Source organism: Procambarus clarkii, chromosome 77 (genome assembly GCF_040958095.1).
Source record: "Procambarus clarkii isolate CNS0578487 chromosome 77, FALCON_Pclarkii_2.0, whole genome shotgun sequence".
Classification (NCBI taxonomy): domain Eukaryota; kingdom Metazoa; phylum Arthropoda; class Malacostraca; order Decapoda; family Cambaridae; genus Procambarus; species Procambarus clarkii.
Window position 1 is genome coordinate 20,568,133 of NC_091226.1, and position 22,172 is coordinate 20,590,304.

General features: G+C 49.3%; 1 protein-coding gene across 3 annotated transcripts in view; it reads right to left on the reverse strand.

Moving 5' to 3' along the window:
• Window positions 1–22,172, reverse strand: part of mei-41 (meiotic 41) — a 641,172-nt gene that overhangs the window by 413,112 nt on the left and 205,888 nt on the right. For all 3 annotated transcript variants that reach the window (XM_045729178.2, XM_045729176.2, XM_045729177.2), the window contains one exon: window positions 15,711–15,808. In XM_045729178.2, the coding sequence (XP_045585134.2) occupies window positions 15,711–15,808 (98 nt within the window). The remainder of the gene's footprint in view (window positions 1–15,710; window positions 15,809–22,172) is intronic.

Sequence of the window (22,172 nt, forward strand, 5' to 3'; positions counted from 1 at the left end):
CAGGGCGTCGGCCAAGACGTTGGACACGCCCCGTACGTGAACCGCCAGGAGAGCCAAACCCCGAGAACTCAGCAGACGAGTCACCCGAAGCGACCAACCCCAAAGAGACAAGGACCGCATCGAACCCCCGCAGTTCAGGCAATGAACCACCGGAGAGCAGTCCGAATGGAGCCGAATCGTCGATCCGCGGGCCACCCGAATCCTCCCCAGAGCAAACCACACTGCCGCGAACTCCCGCACCGTACTGTGAGCTCGATGGAAGGACGGATCCCAACGCCCCTGGCCGGCCTGGTGAGCACTGGTCACAAAACCCCAGCCGAGAGACGACGCATCCGTGTACACATCGAGCGAGGGCTCGGGTAGGCGCCAAGGCACTGAACCCCGAAAAACCCGAAGAGGAAGCCGGTGACGCAGCAACCGACGCAAGTCCCCCGGGGGTCGAACTCTGCGATCGCGAGAGAGGCGGAAGGGGGAACCCCGAAGGAACCAGAACAGCCGTCGAAGCCAAACCCGACCCGGCGGGTAGACCACCATCGCGAAGTTCAGGCTCCCGCACAGCCCCTCGAGCAACCGCCGGGTGACCCGAGGGCCCTCCAGAAACAGACGAAGGCGGGACCGCAGCCGCAGGAGAGACTCCGGAGGGAGAGACAAGGAGGCGGTCCGAGAGTCCCACACGAGACCCAACCAAGTCCAAACCTGAGAGGGAACCAGATGGGACTTCCTCCAGTTCACCAAGAACCCGAACCCGGCGAGCTGGGAAAGAACCAAATCCCTGGCTAGCAAGCAAGCTGACTGGCTGGGAGCCCAAACCAGCCAGTCGTCGAGGTAGGCCAACACCCGAACACCTAGGAGACGCAAACGAGCCACCACAACCCGTGTAAGGCGTGTGAACACGCGAGGTGCCAGGTTCAACCCGAACGGGAGACAACGAAAGCGGTAACTCAGACGCCCCACTACAAAACCGAGCCAGTCCCTGAACCGCGGATGAATTGGGACATGCCAATAAGCGTCCCGGAGGTCCAGGGACACCATCCAAGCACCCGGCTCCAAGAGGAGCCGAACCTGAGACAGCGTAGTCATCCGAAAGGAGGGGCAATGAACCCAGGGGTTCAGACGGGACAAGTCCAGAATGAACCGCAGGTCCGCAGAGTCCCGTTTCGGAACCGGAAACAGACGGGAAACCCATCTGAGGGACGACGTCGTTTCGACGACGCCCAAGCGTACCCGCTCCAAGACGACTCGACAGAGCGCAGGGGAAGAAGCCTGCCCCGTCAGCCCCGACCCCCCAAAGGGGGGAGGGGCCACCCAACGCCACCGCAGGCCGCGAGACACGACCCGAAAGGCCCACGAATCGTGGGACCAGGCGCGGGCGAACAGCGCAAGCCGCCCCCCCATCGCCCCGTCAAAGGGGCAAACCGCGAAAGGGCCGGCGACCCTTACGAGACCCAGAACCCCGCACAGCGCGAACACCGCGCCGACCAGACGAGGGAGGGTCCGCAGGAGGAGCCAACCCCAAACCTGACACCAGAGGCCTACCACGACGAGAGGAACCCCGAGCCCTGGCACGACCTTTCCGGGAAGACCCACCCCGGGACCCCCGGAAAACCAACAAGTCCGACATCGGACGACAAGCCGCCGACGCAGCCTGAATAAACTGCGCCACGGCCGACTCCCCAAACAGGAGAGGACAAAAAGGTGAAGAACGCCTAAGAGCCAGAGCCCAAGCAGATTCCACGGAGGAACCCAGCACCGCCTGCCGACACGCGAGACGGGAAGCATAGAACAGGGAAACCGCATCCCGCAAAATCGGCGTGAACAGCTTCAACAAGGCAGCCGACGAACGCGCAGCCGAGGACAAGGTGCCGGACCCCGGGACGGACCCAAGCGTCCCCACATCCTCCACGAGCCAATCCGAAGACAGCTCCAGGAGGGAAAAGAACCGCAAGGCCGAACACAAAAGGCCCCGAGCGTGCAAGTCCTCCGCCACGAGCGCCGCCGAAAGGGAGGGAACCTGCACATGGAGCTGAATAACGCCCACATCGCGGGGAAGGGCAGGGGCAAACAAGCACTCATTCAGGTACTCAAGTTCACCCCCCAGGAAAACCTGAAGCACCGTGTTAGCTTCCCGCCACTCCAGCGTGCGGGAACGACAGAAGGAATGCCAGGAATCCAGACCAAACAAGGGGCAGTCTGCTAGCCAGGACGACTCCGGAACCTCGTAACGGAGCCAGAAAGGGAACGAAGTCCCAAACCTGAACGTGGACGGATCCATTTCCGAGGCATAATCCGGGTCACGCAGGAGGTAAGCTGCAAAGGCCGCTCGCACCACACCAGGTTGGATGCGATAAGCCGAAAACCTCCGGAAGGACGGAACCGACGTACCCGGGGGAACACGGAACCGTACCCGGGGAGGGGCCGACACCAAATCCAACTCGTACGCAGAGGGGGGGAAAGAAAACCCCACTCCTTGTAACAATAAGCCCCGCTCAGTGGGAAGAAAAACCCAGGCGGGGTCCAGCGGGGCCCAAGGCCCCCAAGTCAGCCCCTCCCCAGCCTCGAGGTCCGTCCCACAGGACCCGAGGCCGAGTCCTCTCCCCAAGCCCCGACCCCACATGACATGGACGGAACAGCCGGAAAAGCTGGAGGAAGGGGGGCCCACTGGTCAGACCCTGAAGCTTCGGCCGGGAGACAAGACTCGAATGCCTCTGCCGCCCCCCCGGAAGGGGCAACCCCCGAAGCTGCCCGAGTCTCGAGATCAAGTAACCCCTGCTCCGACCCCGAAACCCTCAGACGCTTCGGGGCCGGAAGCAGGGGCGGGGGACCAGAACGAACAGAAGGGGAAGGACGAGGAGGTGTGGACTGAACCAGGATCGAAGCGACCCCCACCCCCAAGTCCGGGTCTCGAAAAGCAAAGCGGGGCAGCCCCGGGGCATCCGGGGAAGCAACCAACCGAGCGCGTTGCAACAGACGAAACCTAGACTGCAACGCACGTGCCGCCTGTACCCGAATAGAATCATCAGAGGATTGGGTAAATTGAGTCACAAGCAAGCAGCAACACTCACAGGACTCAGGGTCGAAAGTATCACCGACCCAACAGGCAGCGTGGCAGAGGCAAAAACAATGAGGGTCACCCTGAGACAAGGGGACCGAGCAACCCTCAAACTCGCACACAGCGAGTGGGGACTCCGGGGTCACATCCATCGGACCCACGCGCCCCCTAGGGGATTCCCAGGGTCCTGAGCGTTTACTTTAAGAGGACTCGCGCTCAGGTAGTCCCAGGCAGGGTGCTGCAAACCGGCGCCCAAAACTACCAAGCAAACTTCTAAAGCTGAACCCCAGGGACGTGTACACTCACGGGGACCTAGCAGGGGGCGCCACCGAGGAGAACAGTGGAAGGGCAAAAACAAACTGAATAAAATGACAGAACCCCCCACCAGGCAAAAACAAAAAGAAAAACAAAACCCCGCAAGAGGACAGCGAACCCCAAGGAACAGAGCCGGCCGCGATGTCGGGAAATACAAGCTGAGCAGCACCCTGCGCCCCTACCAGTGCAAACTGCCTCTTACCTGCCGGTAACAAGGGAGAACAGAACACCCAAGAGCCCAACAGGCGACCGAAAGGTAAAACGGACCAGCAGAGGCAGACCCCGAGGAGCCTGTGGAAGGCGGCCCCAAGCCCCAAGGGCAGTACTTACAGGGCACCTAGGGAAGGCAGCCCTAGGCGCATGCAGCCCGAGTACTGAAGATAACTCCTGGCTCTCGCACCCACAAAACTAACACCACACTCAAAGCACAGTGCAGTAGCGACACCGGAGCCAGAGCACACGACCATCGCCAATAGCATCAGCCTCAAGAACTGAGGTGTGGGTAGCCGGCGCGGGGGGTCTGGGGCTCCCCCTTCCCCCTCCCGGGGAGGGGGGAGCTGCGCAGACAGCGGCGCGGCAGTGTGTGACGTCACACTAATTTGCTTGTTTTCGGTTGGGGAGTTCTATCCACTAGTTCGGTATTAGGTAGCAATTTTAACCAGAATAGGGGTTTGTTTTGGGGCGCTTACCTTTCTGGGTGCCTGTTCCGGTCGATGGCAGACATAGAATGCTTCCAACTACACGGGGGCTTCTATAGGCCATTGCTCCCCTTGCCTCTCTGAGGGGGCCCGGTTCTGGCCGTGGTCCCCGGTAGGCCTAAGAACTCCATACACATGACTGATGCCAAAGTCTGACATTAGCATATCAGCCTGGGATAGCTCCGGGGAGCCGACGGGGCTCCCCCCAGAAAATGTACATATATATAGATACACACACACACACACACACACACGCACACACATACCAGCGATACAAAGATGCGAGAAACAACTACACGGCAGTGAGGAGAGAGGCAGAAAGAAATTTTGAAAAAGGGATTGCAGACAAATGTAAAACAGAACCAGGTCTATTCTATAAATTCATAAACAACAAATTGCAAGTTAAGGATAATATTCAGAGGCTGAAAATGGGAAATAGATTCACGGAAAATGAAAAGGAAATGTGTGAAACATTAAACGAAAAGTTCCAAAGTATGTTTATACAAAATGAAATCTTCAGGGAACCAGATACAATAAGAATTCCAGAGAACAACATAGAGAACATAGAGGTGTCTAGAGATGAAGTGGAAAAAATGCTCAAGGAGCTAAATAAGAACAAAGCAGTTGGTCCAGATGGAGTTTCACCATGGGTTCTGAGAGAATGTGCACCTGAGCTCAGCATTCCTCTTCAACTGATTTTTCAGGCATCCCTGTTTACAGGAGTTGTAGCTGATGTGTGGAAAAAGGCTAACATAGTTCCAATCTACAAAAGTGGAAGCAGGGAAGACCCCTTTAATTATAGACCGGTATCATTGACAAGTGTAATAGTCAAAATATTGGAAAAAATAATTAAATCTAAATGGGTAGAACACCTGGAGAGAAATGATATAATATCAGACAGACAGTATGGTTTTCGATCTGGAAGGTCCTGTGTATCGAATTTACTAAGTTTCTATGATCGAGCAACAGAGATATTACAGGAAAGAGATGGTTGGGTTGACTGCATCTATCTGGACCTAAAAAAGGCTTTCGACAGAGTTCCACATAAGAGGTTGTTCTGGAAACTGGAAAATATTGGAGAGGTGACAGGTAAGCTTCTAACATGGATAAAAAAATTTCTGACTGATAGAAAAATGAGGGCTGTGATCAGAGGCAATGTATCGGACTGGAGAAATGTCACAAGTGTAGTACCACAGGGTTCAGTTCTTGCACCAGTGATGTTTATTGTCTACATAAATGATCTACCAGTTGGTATACAGAATTATATGAACATGTTTGCTGAAGATGCAAAGATAATAGGAAGGATAAGAAACTTTGATGATTGTCATGCCCTTCAAGATGACCTGGACAAAATAAGTATATGGAGCACCACTTGGCAAATGGAATTTAATGTTAATAAATGCCATGTTATGGAATGTGGAATAGGAGAACATAGACCTCACACAACCTATAAATTATGTGAGAAATCTTTAAAGAATTCTGATAAAGAAAGAGATCTAGGGGTGGTTCTAGATAGAAAACTATCACCTGAGGACCACATAAAGAATATTGTGCGAGGAGCCTATGCCACGCTTTCTAACTTCAGAATTGCTTTTAAATACATGGATGGGGATATACTAAAGAAATTGTTCACGACTTTTGTTAGGCCAAAGCTAGAATATGCAGCGGTTGTGTGGTGCCCATATCTTAACACTTTCGCGCTCTCGGCGAAGGTCACTCAGCCAACCGTATGTGCGCGCGGCGTTTTTATCGCTTAAGCGTAAAAACAAAAATGTGTATACTCTTTTTACTTTTCTGACCTTAGTTTTCATGCTACGTATTTCATTTTGGTACCAACGTGTTCGCAATAAAATTCTCTAGAAGAACATCAGTAAAAAAAGTCACGAAAGCTATAGAGATACCAGCATGAAATAAATAACTATGAAGATGAGTCGCCGTGAGCGCTCAACAGCAACAAAATGTTTTTACTTTTGGGATTATTATCACCTCTACAATTGTCCTACAGCCTTAATTTTGGTATCAATGGACTCCCAATAAAATTCCCAACACGGTGATATGAATATAATCGTAGAATAATGGTCCCGGCCCACCCGCAAGAGCGTGGGAAGTGGGCGCACTGTTACCCGGTAACGGTGACCGGACGACACACGCGCGAAACGTTGCTTTGAAAGTTTATACTTATTTCACTGTTCTGATATTATTATTGTATGTATGTCATTCATTTTTGTGGCAATGTTTTCGCAATAGAATGTTCTATGAGCTAAATTATACTACACAAACTTGGACCAAATAGGTGTACTTACCAAGGGAAGGCTGGTTGTGGAACATTAAGTTGAGCATTTGTTCTTCACTCCACCTTCTTCAGGTTCTTCATTCCTGAAGTTGCTCAACAGATGGTTTGTAGGTGGAGTGAAGCTGTTGCGGGTGGTTACTTCTTCACCACCCAATACACCTGTTTCCGGTGGTAATTGGTGTAGCAGGGAACAACACAGAGTGCAACACCACAGGTCTTGCATCCATAGTTCGTGTCCTTCCTTTTACCGGACCGTGCGCATGCATGACACTTGAGACGTTTGGGCAGTCTGTAAATTTCATGTTTCAGTTTGTAGTTCATGCGATTTTCTGAATCAACAATAGGGCGGCCAGGTCCTCTCGCTGGAGGTGTAACAGGAGTTGCAGGAGAGTCAGATTCATCTGACAAAACAGTTTCGTCAACTGGCAGTGTGGCAGACATGTCGGGTTCAGATTCGTTGTCTGCTTCATCTTGAGGTGGTGTAGTGAACAAAGGCCGCCTCGCACCAGATGGTCCGGGAGTTGGCATGGCGTCAGCATTGGCAGGAGCTGTGTCATCATTTATGTCTGGAGCGTGCCGCAAGTGTTGAGATGATGATGTTGTTTTAGGCCACTCCTCTGTGTCCCAGTGCAATAGGGCCCAGATTGCCACTTCGTGGAACTGTAGCAATGTTAGCTTTTTTCGATCAGTTGTGTTGTATTTGTACAAAACATAGGCATTATGCAATGCCATTTGCAGGAAATAAAAGGTAATCTTTTTGGTCCACTTGTGAGTTTTCCTGGTAAAATGGTAATATTTAACCATTTGATCGAAGTGGTCCACACCTTTCATGAACTTATTGTACTCGCAAATTGCAGTCGGTTTGTTCACTGTTACCTGTTGTATTCCACTTGTTCCGTCTTGGTTGCGAATTCGCTTCCTTCGCTGAACTCGCTGAGTGTCTGCATTGTGGATGTTGGTAATGATTGAAACCACTCGCTTGTCTTTCCACAGGAGAATGAAGGTATTATCTTTGCGGCGGTATACTGTGGTATCCAGTGGAAGTTTACCCTTGGCTAGAGCTTGCAATACCTTTGGGGCGCCACGTAGCATTCTAATTGTGCCACATGTGTACACCCCAAGTTCTCTCAATGTTTCTGTCAGGGTAACCGAGTTGTAGTAATTATCCATGTACAAATGGTAACCCTGGTTCACTAAAGGCTGCATCAACCCCGTTACTGTATCCACTATCGTCTTACCAATACCTGAGTATACGTCAAAGTCATATATGTACCCAGAGACAGATTCAGCAAGCATATAAAGTTTCACACCATACTTGTCTGGTTTGTTTGGATTGTACACTTTGAAGGATAGTCGGCCTCGCCATGCCATTGTACCCTCATCCAAACACAACTCTTTCTTGGGGATGTAAACTTGAGCAAACCTCTCTTTCAAGTAATCCATCACTGGTCTCACTTTTATCAACTTATCACGATTGTTCACAGGCACTGCATTGGTATTGAAAGTGTTCATTTTTGTTCCCTGATCACGGAAAAAATAACAAAAAAAATGTAGGTGGCATATTTTAGCCGCAATAGGGTAGAGAAGTGTGGCAAAAAAGGGGCGTTGGCAGAGCCTTCGCCAGACAGGCTCTACTCCGCCCGAGCTGTCAGACGGCAGTTGCCACAAATATATTATTACCTAATTATTTCAATGTCTCTGATTGATTTTTTCTTAGTTTTTTTACAGTAATATTATTCCATACAGTGAATTGTGTTATATTTATATTATAAAATGTGTGAACCATCGCTGTACTCAAAATTATGTTGTGCATATTAGTGATTCAATTATTATGTTCATAAAACAATAAACAAATAGTTTTGCTGTTGTTACACTATATACACAGGTTATATATAAGTATTTGCATGTTTTGTTCACCATAACGAACTACTAAGTTGGTCTTGTGAGTCAAAAAGCAACGAAGAGTGACTGCCAAACACCAGCAAACAAACACCAAACACTGCCACTCCCTCCCTCAACACCACCTCACTCGCCCTCATTCTCCTCCCACGATACTGTTCTTGCATTTGTTCACTATACACAGACTCTATATATACGTATTTACATATTTTGTCCACCATAACTGTACATCTAAGCTTATGTGGTGAGTAAAGGCACAAAGACGTAGCTACTCACACATTCATCTGATTGGCGGCCGCCCTCAAGGCCAGACGGACTAATATTTCTCCTCCAACAATATTGTTTGTGGTGTTATTATGCTATATATACACACATTATATATGAGTATCTACATGTTTTATTCACCATACCTGTACAAATAAGCTGGTATGGTGCCCAAAGACGATAGTGACCATCAGTAAACAACATGACAAGTCGTGCAGACGACGCTCCTCCCTCACCAAAATGGCAGCTCCCAACCTACTCCTTTCGCTGTTATCACACTCTATACACACGTTATATACAAGTATCTACATTTGTGTTCACCATAGTGAACCACTAAGCTGGTATGGTGAGTACAGTCAATAAATGGTGGCCACACACAGTCAGAAGACGACGCCACAACCCTCACTCCACAGCCTTACTCCTCCCTCCATAGAGCACAGCGCTAAATATCACCACAATCCTGCTATTATCAGAATCCGGGTCAGTTTTATCACAATCAGAGGGCTTCAGTAATACTATCACTGCTAAATAATAGCAGTATCATATATATTATGGCATTTGTAGGCGATGCTGTGGTCACAAGCTGAACAGCGGTGCTGTGAGCTCGTGCTGCGTGCGCCAGCCTTGGTGGCTTGCTCAATACTGATGCTGTAACACCCAAGAATGTTGGCCTGGATTTTTTTTCTAGGTGGCATCTGACAACTATCGGTCGTGGCTGTACTATAGCTGCCCCTATCCCAGGTGGGGCGTTTAAATTATAGCGCTAGACACGAAAACATATATATATGATGTGCGCGGTTTCGGTTTTGTCACTGATATCATATATATATATGATTTACGCGGTTTAAGGGTTAAGAGCAGGAGGACATAGATTTAACCCTTCAATTGCGCATCGCATCATATGATGCTTTGACCGACTTGCAGTGAATTGCGCATCGCATCATGTGATGCTTTGGAGTACTAAGCAAGATTTAAACGGCCCGCGGATACACAGAGTTCACCACACCTTCATCAGGGCTCTTGTAAACAGACGCCATTTTTTTTTAAAATCGTGGGCCAAATTCCCGGGTGTGAAGGGCCTCAGTATTGAGTGAGCAACCAAGCCTGACGCACGCAGCATGAGCTCACAGTGTTGCTGTTCAGCTTGTGACCACAGCATCGCCTAAAAATGCCATAATATACTTGTTTATGCTATTATGTAGTGATGATATTATTACAGAAGACCCCTGACTGTGATAAAACTGACCAGGGTTCTGATAATAGCAGGATTGTGGTGATATTTAGCGTTGTGCGCCATGGAGGGAGGAGTAATGCTGTGGGAGGGAGGAGTAATGCTGTGGGAGGGGAGGGTAGTGGCGATGTCTTCTGACTGTGTGTGGCCACCATTTATTGACTGCACTCACTATACCAGCTTAGTGGTTCGCTATGGTGAACACAAATGTAGATACTTATATATAACATGTGTATAGAGGGTATAAACAGCAAGAGTAGGTTGGGAGCCGCCATTTTGGTGCGGGCGGTGGCGTCGTCTGCACGACGCCACCGTGCAGACGGCGGTGTTGTTTACTGGTGACCACGATGGTCTTTGGTCACCATACCAGTTTACTTGTACAAGTATGGTGAACAAAACAGGTAGATATTTATATATAATGTGTGTATATAGCATAATAACACCACATAGTATTGTTGGAGGAGAAATATTAGTGCATCTGGCCTTGAGGGTGGCAGCCATCAGGTGACTGTGTTAGGTCCTACGTCTTTGTGCCTTTACTCACCATACAAGCTTAGATGTACAGTTATGGTGAACAAAACATGTAAATACTTATATATAATGTCTGTACATAAGAACAAAACCAGTATTGTGGGAGGAGAATGTGGGTGAGTCAGGTGACTTGAGGGAGGGCGTGAGTGGCTGGCTGGTACATGGCGGTCACTCCTCGTTACTTTTTGACTCATAATAGCAACTTAGTGGTTCGTTATGGTGAAAAAAAACATGCAGATACTTATATATAACCTGTGTATATAGTGTAATAACCGACAAAGTATTTGTTCACATAATTGATTAACATAATTGAATCAACAATATGCACACCATATTTATGAGTACAGCGATGATTCACTCATTTTATTATATAAATATATCAAACTACACACTATTGAATAATATTACAGCAAAAAAACTATGAAAAATCAATCAGAGACATTGAAATAATTAGGTAATTATCTCTTTGTGGCAACTCCGGCCTGACAGCTGGCGATCAACAGACCGCCTGGGACGCACGCTGAGTCAGCTCCTGTTTTTTGCCACACTTCCCCGCCCTATAGCGGCCAATATATGCCACTCACGATTTTTTTATTATTTTTCCCATGATCAGTGAACACAAATTAACAGGTTAGGAAGAAAAAAGAATTTTTTTTTTTTTTTTTTTGTATGCGCCTGTGGGTGTCAAAATGTATATAGCCATGCGACATTTAAGGGTTAAACTAGCTAAACACAGATGCCGAAGAAATATAAGAAAATTCACTTTCGCTAACAGAGTGGTAGACGTTTGGAACAAGTTAGGTGAGAAGGTGGTGGAGGCCAACACCATCAGTAGTTTCAAAGCGTTATATGACAAAGAGTGCTGGGAAAACGGGACACCACGAGCGTAGCTCTCATCCTGTAACTATACTTAGGTAATTACACTTAGGTAATTACTTCAAGACGACTTGACGAAGCGCAGGAGAAGAAACCTGCCCTGTTAGCCTCGAACCCCCCAAAGGAGGACGAGTCGCCCAATGCCACCGCACGCCGGATGACACGACCGAAAAAGCCCACAAATCGTTGGACCCAGCGTGAGCAAACATAGCGACCTGCCCTCCATCGCCCCGTCAATGGGGCAAACCGCGAAAGGGCCGCTGCCCCTTACGAGAACGCAACCGTTGAACAGGGTGATTACTGCGCCGACCAGACGACGCTGGCCCCGAAGGGAATAACAGCTCAGAAACTGGCACCAATAGCCCACCTCAACCAAAGGAACCTGGAACCCTGGTACAACCCCTCCAAAACTGCTGAGAATGACCGCTTCGGAGAATCAACAAGTTCACCATAGGACAACAACTGGACGAAGCCGCGTGCAGAAACTGAGAGACCGCAGTCTCTGCAAACAGCAATGGACAAAACAGACGAAAACCTAAGAGCCAGGGCCCAAGCGGATTCCAAAGAGAGGGCGAGACCCGCCTGATGACACGCGAGGCGAGAAGCAAAAAACAGAGACACCGCTTCCTTCAGGATGGGCGCAAAGAGCTTCAACAGTGCAGCCGACACCCTAGCTGCAAAAGTCAGCGCCCCAGACGAAGGCCCTTCACTCAACGCTCCCACATCCTCCTCAAGCCAATCAGAAGACAGCTCGAGAAGGGAAAAGAAACACAAGACCGAAGCCAAATGCCCACGGGCGCGCGACTCCTTCGCAACCAACGAAGTCGAAAGCTGAGGAACCTGCACGTGAAGCTGGAAAAGGCCAACATCTCGAGAAAGCGCGCATTAAGGTGCTCAAACTCACCCCCCAAGGTAAACCTGCATGAAAGTAGAAGTTTCCCGCCAATCAAGCGTGCGGGTCTGACAGAACCCATGCCACGCCCCCAACGAAAAGAAAGGGCAGTCTGTCAGCCAGGAAGACTCCGTAACCTCCAAACGCACCCAAAAATGGGAAGAAGAACCAAACTCAAACGAGGACGGATCCATTGCAGAGGCATAACCTGGGTCTCGCAAGAAGTATGCAGCAAAAGCTTTCCGAGCCACCTTCGTGGAGATACAGGAAGTAGAAAACTTCTGGAAAAACGGATCCGAGGTACCCAAAGGCGCCCGGAACCGAACCTGGGGAGGAGCCGAACCCAAATCATACTCATACAGGGAAGTGGGGTAAGAAAATCCCTTCCCTGCAACAATAAGCCCCGCGAGGAAGGCAAAAGCACCCAAGCAGGGTCAAAGGGGGCCCAAGGCCCCCATGTTGACTCCTCCCCAGCCCCAGGATCCCACACGTCGGGACCCAGGGCAGAACCATCCTCCAAACCCTCTACCTCTCAAGAAAAGGCAGAGTCCAAGGGAAAGGCAGACAAGAAGGGGGTCTGCTGATGGGACCCAGAAGCCTCGGCAGGAGGAACCGGCTCAAATGCCTCCGTCCCCGACCCGGATGGGGCAGCTCCGAGGCAGCCCGAGTCTCATTATTAACTAAACCCTGTGCCGAGGCCGAAACCCTCAGACATTTTGGAGCTGGACACAGAGGAAGAGGTGCAGGAAGAACCCCAGGGAAAGGACCAGGGGGTGCGGCAGGAGCCAAAGCCAGAGCGACTAACACACCCAGGTCAGGGTCCCTAAAACCAAAACGGCACAGCCTCGGGGCATCCGGGTGGGAACCAACCTAGCGTGTTGCAATAACCTAAACCTAACATGCAACGCTGATGCTGCCTGTACCCTAATAGGAACATAACATCCTCAGAGTAAAACTGGAGCACAAGCAAAGAACATGACCCGCAAGACTCCGGGTCAAAGGTGTCATTGACCCAACAGGCAGCATGACAGAGGCAAAACAGGTGACTGTCATCCTGAGACAAGGGCACACTGCAACCTTCAAGCCCGCACAAGGTAGGCTGGAACTCGGGAGACGCATCCATGGATCCCCAAGCCCCGACAGGGGTTTCCAGGGCCCGTAGGTTAGCAACTACGGGAAGCCCGGGAAAGGTGTTGCAAACCAGTTAAGAAACCCAAACAAAACAAGGGGTAGATGATAACACTGAAAATCCCCTAGTACGTGTACAAGCGCTGGGGCCTAGCAGAGGGCCACCAAAACAATACCATGGGAACTATAGACCCACGAGGCAGAACCTCCACCAGGCAAACAAAAAGAAAACGAAAGAAAAGTACTCACAGGGCAGTACTCACAGGGCGCCTAGGGAAGGAAGCCCCTAAGTGCATGCAGCCCCGGCACTGATGAAGTACTCCTGGCCACCGCACACCACACAAAAACAGCAGAGAACGCCACACAAGGCAAACACCGCCCAGGAATTTGAGGCCAGAGAAGCGTCTATCCCGATTGACACTAGCTTACAAACTGAAGGCAGCCGGCGTGGTGAGGTCTGGGGACCCCCCCTCCCCCTCTCGGGGAGGGGAGGGGTGCATGGACAACCGGCACAGCAGTAAATTGATTGTTTGATTGTTTCCTTGGGTTTGTAGGGAGTTTTCTACCTCTCTGTTCGGTTTTTGTTGTAGTTTCTTACCATGTAGGGTTTGTTTTGTTACGCCTACCTTTCTGGGTGCCTAACCCTGTTCGATGGGAGATAAGGGAAAACCCCAACCATATGGGGATTTCCAGGGCCATTGCTCCCTGAAACCTCTCTGAAGGGGCCAGGTTCTGGCGCTGGTCCCTGGTAGGTCTGAACTCCATAGCTAATGTCCCGGTCTAACATAACATACATTAGCCCGATGAACTCCAGGGAGCCGTAGGGGCTCCCCACAGAAAAGAACGATGTCGAACAAGCTTGGACTTGATAAACTTGAAAAGAGTAGCAACATGTTCGCACTGTTTGGCGTGCACGGCTAACAAACGACTTAGATTTTTATTTGGTGCCGGCATCACATTAGCTTTGGTGACATGTTATACATATGATCCTCTAGAACATTTCATTGAGAACACATTGATACCAAAATGAAACACGTACATCGAAAATTACGGTCAAAAACAGGAAAAAGAGTATAAACTTTTCAGTATGGGTGCAGTCGATGTGCAGTTGGGCGTGAGGTAGCGGGTAACCCTTGGGCAACTTCCCACGGTCTTGCGGGTGAGGCGCGCCCATGTTTTGTACTTTATTTTCATATGTCTGTGTACAGAATTTTATTGCAATCACAGTGATACCAAAATTAACGACGTAGAACAATTCTGTGGTTGACAAACCTGAAAAGAGCATAAACATTTCATCGCTGTTTGGCGCTCACGGCTAAAGATAGCCAGGTTTTTTATGTGGTGCGGGTCTCACGTCGGCTTTGATGAAATTATATATATATATATATATTCCTCTAGAGCATTCTCTTGCGAACAAATTGATACCAAACTTAAATACATAAATGGAAAATTAAGGTGAGCAGACCGAAAAGAGTATATACTTTTCAGTATCGCTGAGCGGTCACCCGAAATGCTCGGCGCATGAGGGGAAAGTTATAGAGCCTTCTGCCAGGACTGCGATTATTAATCCCAATATTAACATATTGGGATGAAATTTTCATGATGCTGATGCCAAATAAATGAGAGATTTGTTTAAAATTTTTCACTATATTTCATATTTGGATGAGTATTTTTGGGGGACCCCAGCCCCTCTTAAGTGAGAAGACAGTGGAGGCCAAAACCCTCAGTAGTTTACAAGCATCACATGACCTTAGGTAATTACAGTTAAGCAATTACCTGTTAAAGAAGAATTAAGAGCTAATAAGAAGCCTGAATACAAATTATGCAGCCTCAGCACCAAAATGAACCCTCCCAACAAAGTTCAGTGCAATCCCAGTAAAAAACAACAGGCAAACAGCCCATGAGAGCAGGCTGCAGAACAGCAGGCGCAACACAATAACCAAATCTAGGGAGAGTCAACCCTGGGGTGAGCCAGGAAGGCCTCCTGGCAAAAGCAGGTTACATACCTAAGGGAATTTAAGACTACTCAAGTATAAACAGTACCATAACCCAACCTAAATAGGAATAGGCACAATTCAGGGGAGAGCGAGCATAGAGAAACAGGAAAACCTAAGACTAGATTGCAAGATGAACCCCCAGAGCAGTCGAACAAAGTGGCCAAAACCCAAGTCTTGGAGTCACATAAAAGTAACTATTAATATCAGTGAAGGTTCAAATCTAGGAAAAGAATGAAGTTAAGCACCCCAGGAGAGCAGGTTTAGAAGGCAAGAGAAAGACTGCCAAAGAGAGTACTCCAAGCTCCAAAGCAAATGTTAAAAAGGTGTAGACTCAATTCCAATGATAGCTAGAGATCTGTAGCTATGGTATCTACCCCAACCTCCATCCCCAAAAGGAATGCCAGGTACAGAGCAATATGACACTTGAAGCCTTGAATTGCCATTTATTTATTATATAATGTCTTAAACTTTTCTTATGATTTACATCCTCAGTTACATGTCCTATGAACTTTAAATTCTGAACAAAAAGGAGCTTGCCTCTTTTTGCTTGTGATATTGCTTGGCCACTTGAAGACTTCTGCAACATGACTCAGCACAGCACCAACTTCTCCTGGATTAATGATTTCCATTAACACCTAAAATAAAATAAAATAAAAACAGAATATAATTAAAAGAAAACAATGTGCACAGAACTCCAGTATACTGGTATTAAAGCAGTAACTTCATGAATTACATATATACTTTACAGCATGTATTAGCAGAAATGGATGCTAACATACACTTCTTCAAAACTCATACCAAAGAATAATGAGAGCAATCAACATTGGTGTGCTGCCACTCACCTTTTTTTTGAGTAGGAAAAAACCCAGCGTTGAATGTAATGAAACGCCATTTTCTGGGTGAGTCCCGGAGGCTCCTGGAGCTATCCAAGCTGAATGGCTATGTATAACATTCTGGCATCAGTCAATGTGCATGGAGTTCTAGCTTACCGGGGGACCACGAGCCAGAACCTAGCTCCCTCAGAGAGGAACGAGGAGTAATGGCTTATGGAAACCCTTCCATGTGGTTGGGAGCAGTCTGTCTGCCATCGACTGGGTCTAACACCCAAAAAGGTAGGCGTCCCAAAACATAATCTTATTGTGGTGAAACTATTGCTACCGAAAGCCGAACGAGTGGACAGAACTCCCCAAATGAAAATTTGCAAACTAGCATAATGTCATCACGTTTCCACGCCGCTGTCTGTGCAACCCCCAACCCCCTTCCTGGGAGGGGGAAGGGGAGAGCCCCAGACCCCCGTGCCGGCGATCCAACTACCAGTTCTTAGGCTGGATGTCAAAATACATGAAAAACACCTCCGACCGGAGGGAGGGAGGGATGCTGGGGAAGCCTCCGGGATTTACTCAGAAAATGGCGTTTCATTATATTCACAGCTGGTTTTCTGGGGTGGGCGGCCTCGTCGGCTCCCCAGAGCTAACTACCCAAAGACAAGGAAAAACAGGGACTTACCCGGGAGGCAGTCAGTCCTCACTCCTCAACACGAAGTCGAGACAACTAGCTGCAACTGCCGCCCCAATTCCACTCAGGCCCTACTAGATCCAGGGACCGCCAAAAATCCTGTGCCCGAATGTCAGCCCAAGACATGTTACTGAAAATAGCAAACTTATGAAGTCGTGGGCACAAGAATAGACCTCAGGGTGGCTAGACTTTATAACTCTGCAGACAACGCGAGAGACCTGAGCCCGGGAACAGGGAATGAGGGAAACTGGGTCAACCCAAAGCGCATCCCCGACCACTGAAGCCGTAGCGCCCAAATAACGGTGGAGAACCGCAACCAAACACAACACATGATGCACCTACATCTTGACCAACCAAGCATCAACAACCGAAGGAAACCTCTGGAAAGCAGCTGTCTCATTCTTCACCAAAAAAGGAGGAGGCGGCTGCAACCAACCAAACAAACAGGAAAGAAGGAGCAGAAACCTCTGCGCTGGAGGAGAATATGAAGCTCCCCTCCCCTCCCCTCCCCTCCCACTCCGAGGCCAATGCTAACAGGAAAAGAGCCTTAGAAAACAACACTGAACCAAAGGGGCCACCACAAACCAAGGGGGATGAGAGAAAAGAGAGCATCCGGTCCAAAGATCAGGATGGCTCAGGAGGCGCAGGAGCAGGTAGGAGGTGAAATAATGCACAAGACAATTTGAGGACCGGAGCAGAAGTAACATCAATACTGAACGCAAGCTGGATCTGCTCTACCAACGCCGTACTATACAAGGCGACAATATTCGGCATCAGATGACAGTCTTGGAACAACCACAAAAGGAAGGACAAAACAACCCTATCAGAGACCGAAGAACACCTACGCAGTGATAGGAAAAACCGGAAGGACCGCCAAGAAACTTCTTACTGCCGCCGAGACGAAGCACGCAGGTGGGAGAACAACAAAGAAGCCACCTGCGCCCCATACAAGTGATGACAAACTCGAGTCAGAAACTCCAGATGCGAAGACTCGAAGCGAAGAACAAACAAGCCTCATACCGGGCTGGACCGATCTGTTGAAAAAGGCGGAGCCGCGGGAAGACCCTTGGGTTCGGTCACCGAGCAAGCAGGACCTGAAACAAAGGCTGGGCCAGCCACCAAGGAGCCAGAAGGACGACTCTTCCCTGGTAAGTCTTCAAGCGAGCCAGGACCCGGAGTAACAGCTGAACCGGGGAAAGGAGGTACAGGTAACTCCCATCTCGCCCAATCCTGCCTGAAGGCGTCGAGTCAGACGGTCTCGCAGTTGGGAAGGACGCCATGTATACCAGGAGACGCCTCAACCACGCCGATGCGAAGAGATTCACTTCCGGGGGCCCCGAAAGACTGGAAGAGCCAACGGAACGAGTTAGCATCGACCGTCCATTACGTGTACAGGGGAATGAACTGGGACAGACCATTCTCCAAGACATTGAACACCCGCCAAACGTGAATTGCCAGCAGAGCCAAAACCCGAGAACTGAGCAAACGAGTCACTCGAAGCAACCAGCCTCAAAGAGCCAAGGACCACGGAACCACCTCAGTTCAGGCAATGAATCAACGGGGAACAGTCCGAATGGAGCCTGATCATCAATCTGTGAGTGACCCAAATCCTCTGGAGCGACATCCACACTGCTGCAAACTCCCGAACTGTGCTGTGAGCCCCACAGAAGAACGGACCCCACCAACCATGGGCAGCCTGGGTGAGCACTGGCCACAAAGCCCCAGCCAAGAGACGATGCATCCGTGAACACATTGAGCCAGGGCTCGGGTAGGTGCTAAGGCACTGAACTTCGAAAAAAATGAAGAGGATGCTGGAGATGCAGCAACTGATGCAATGCCGCCAGAGGACGAACCCTGCGATCGCAAGAGAATCAGAGGGGGCAGCCCCGAAGGAACCAGAACAGACGCCACAGCCAAATCCGACCAAGCGGGTAAACAATCCCTGCAACTAATGCAAGGAGGCACCAGGAGGCTGAACCCAGTGATCACTTGAGAGGCGAGAGGACCCCAAAGGAACCATAACAGATGCTGAAGTCAGACCTGACCCAGAGGGTAAACCAGCACGACGAAGTTCAGATTATCGAGTGGCTCGGGAACCCCCCAAAACAGCTGAAGACGGGACTGCAGCCGCAGCACAACTCCGGAAAGCTAGACAAGGAAACTGTCCGAGTCTCTCACGAAACCCAGCCAGCTCCAAACCTTGGACAGAACCAGATGGGAATTCCTCCAGTTCACTAGGAACCAAAACCCGGCGAACCAGGAAAGAACCACCTCTCTGGCGAGCAGACAAACAGACTGGCTGGGTGCCCACTTCAACTAGCCGTCGAGGTGGGCCAACACCCGAATACTTAGTAGACGTAGATGGGCCACCACAAACTTGTTAAGATGTGAAAACGCGAAGTGCCAGAAGCCGGCCAAAGGAAAGGCAAGTAAGACGAGAAGCAAGCTGCCCCACCACAAAAACGAGCTAGACCATGAACCCTGGAGGAAGCGGGACACACCAACACGTGACCCGAAGGGCCACACACACCACCCAACAACCCGGCCAAAAAGAAGCCGGACTGGCCTTGACTTGTGAGAGCTTGGTCAACCAGGCTGTTGCTTAGAGTAGCCCATAGGGCACATATCCACCACAGCCTGGTTGGTCCGGCACTCCTTGAAGAGAAATAACTAGTTTTCTTTTGAAGATGTCCACGTTGTTCCCGCAATCCTCAACATTTCTTATATTCGCTGGGAGGATGTAGAACAACCGTGGACCTCTGATGTTTATACAGTGTTCTCTGATTGTGCCTATGGCAACCCTGCTCGTCACTGGTTCTATTCTGCATTTTCTTCCATATCGTTCATTCCAGTATGTTGTTATTTTACTGTGTAGATTTGGGACCTGGTCCTCCAGTATTTTCCACGTGTATATTATTTGATATCTCTCTCATATCCTTTCTAGTGAGTAGATTTGGAGAGCTTTCTAGTGAGGTACAGACAGGAAAAAACCAGCGTTGAATGTAATGAAACACCATTTTCAGGGTAAGACAAGGAGGCTCCCCAGGGCTGATATGCTAATGTCAGAATTTGGTATCAGTCATGTGTATGGAGTTCTTAGTCCTATCGGGGACCATGGTAACAACCTGGCCCTCTCAGAGAGCCAAGGGGGAGCAATGGCCTATAGAAACCCCCATGTGGTTGGAAGCATTCTATGTCTGCCATCAACTGGGTCAGGCATCCAGAAAGATAAGTGTCCCAAAACAAACCCCTATTCTGGTTAAAATTGCTACCAAAGACGAACTAGTGGATAGAACTCCCTAACAGAAAAAAGCAAACTAATATAACGTCACACGTCACCGCTCTGCTGTCTGCGCAGCTCCCACCTCCCCGAGAGGGGGAAGGGGGAGCCCCAGACCTCTCACACCAGCTATCTATCCATCAGTTCTGAGGTTGGATGTCAAAACACGCGAAAAACCGCCGACTGGAGGGCGGGAGGGAGGGATGCCGAGAAGCCTCCCGGTCTCACCCAGAAAATGGCGTTTCATTACATTCAACGCTGGTTTTCTGGGGGAAACCCCTTCGGCTCCCCAGAGCTAACTACCCACAGAGGAAAAAAAGAGGGATGTACCCGGGAGACGGTTGCCACACACTCCCCAACTCAAAGTCAAGAGAACTGGCTGCAACCGCCAACCCAAGGCGACACAGGCCCGAATGGGTCCAAGAACGACACAAGACATCGAGCAACCAGGCCCCCGTACGACCACCAAAAGCCCCGTGCCGGAATGTCAGCTAAAACATGCCGCCAAGACGGCAGTAAGACCAGCGAACCTACAAACGCCAGGGGCATGGGGAAGGAACACAGGCTGGCCAGCCGCAAGAACACAGCGGACGACCCGGGAGACCTTCACCCGCTATCAGGGAAGAACGGAGCCGGATCAATCCAAAGCGCGTCACGGACACAGAAGCCGTGGCATGCAAATAACAGCGGAGGGCCGCAACCAAACACAAAACACAATGCACCCCTGGCCTGACCAACCAAGCACCAACAAACCAAGGACCTCTCCGGAAAGCAGCAGCCTCATCCCGTCCCAGAAAAGAGGGAGACAGCTGCAACCGAACAAAACAATGGCCATGACCGAAGGAGCAGAAACCACTGTGCTGGAGGAGAGCAAGAAGCTAAGCGACCCAATCCAAAGAGGCAAACGCCAACAGGAAAACAGCTGCCGAGAAACAAACCCGAACCGAAGGGGTCACAACCAATCGAGAAGAAAAAATATGCTGTTCGGGGACCAGGATGGCTCAAGCGGCACATGAGTAGGCAGGAGGTGAAACAACGCACGAGACCGCTTACGAACGGCGCAGATGTAACACCAAGACCAAAAGCAAGCCGAAGCGGCTCCACCAGTGCCGCACGAAACGAGGCGACAGCATGCGGCAAGATGACGGGCCGAAACCCCCACCAGAAAAACCAAGCCGACGCCAAAAAAGCATCTACCGAAGAAGGGACAAAAGGAAAAGGAAGGACTGCCAAAATACCCCATACCGCCGCCAAGAAGAAGCATGCAGGTGGGACACCAACAACGAAGCCACCTGACAAGTCTTATCCCAAGTTCTTTCCCAAGAGGCAGACAAGAGGGGCTCCAGCGTATTTCAACAATCCTAAGTATTGTAGTACAAGATGATAGTGAGTGGTGTCCCAGAGAACATAAAGGTATAGTGCTTTTGAAAAATAGGTGAGATAACAGGAATGTGCCAAGGGAAGTGAAAAATTGGATGAGAAAAAGTTGCCCTAGTGTTTCCAGTGCAGAGAAGAACATTCAAGATGGCCGCCGGCAAGAGGAAATACAAAACAGACCTTGATTTTGCTGGATTCAGTGAAGAAAGCATTGATATAACCAGTCTATACAACAAGTTGGTAAAATTAGATACTATAGTGAACTCTCGTGTAGAAATAATTAGTAAATTGAAAGAAAGTAATGACCATTTAAATAGCAAAGTTGTATGCCTTGAGGGTTTAATGAAAGACTTGCGCAAGGATAAGAATCAATTGGAAACAAATTGCAAAGCCATGGAAGAAGAAAATAAACTCTTAAAAATAGCTATGGAAGAAGTTTAAGTAAATTTAAACATAAATGACTACAATAGGTTAGGTAAGGAAATTCAACAGAGAAACAGCTTTTGTCAGCACAGATAGGGGAAGTTACACAGGGAATAGAACAGTGCAAGAAAGATATGCAACTCACCTATGCACAAGTGGCCAAGGAGAAGGAAAAAATTGAAGAAGCAGTAAAGGAAGTCAAACACTGCAGCAACCAAGATAAAACAAACATTAGGCTAGAAGTGAGAAAAGAATTGGCATCTAACCCGAAGTTGGTGCAAAACACAGTTGATCGGAGTAAGTCCCTGATAATTTTTGGCTGCAAAGAAAAGGAGATAACATCTAGGTCAGAAAGAGCTGTAAAAGAAGCAAAAGTAGTAGATAAAATTGTTGGCCTCGTGGAA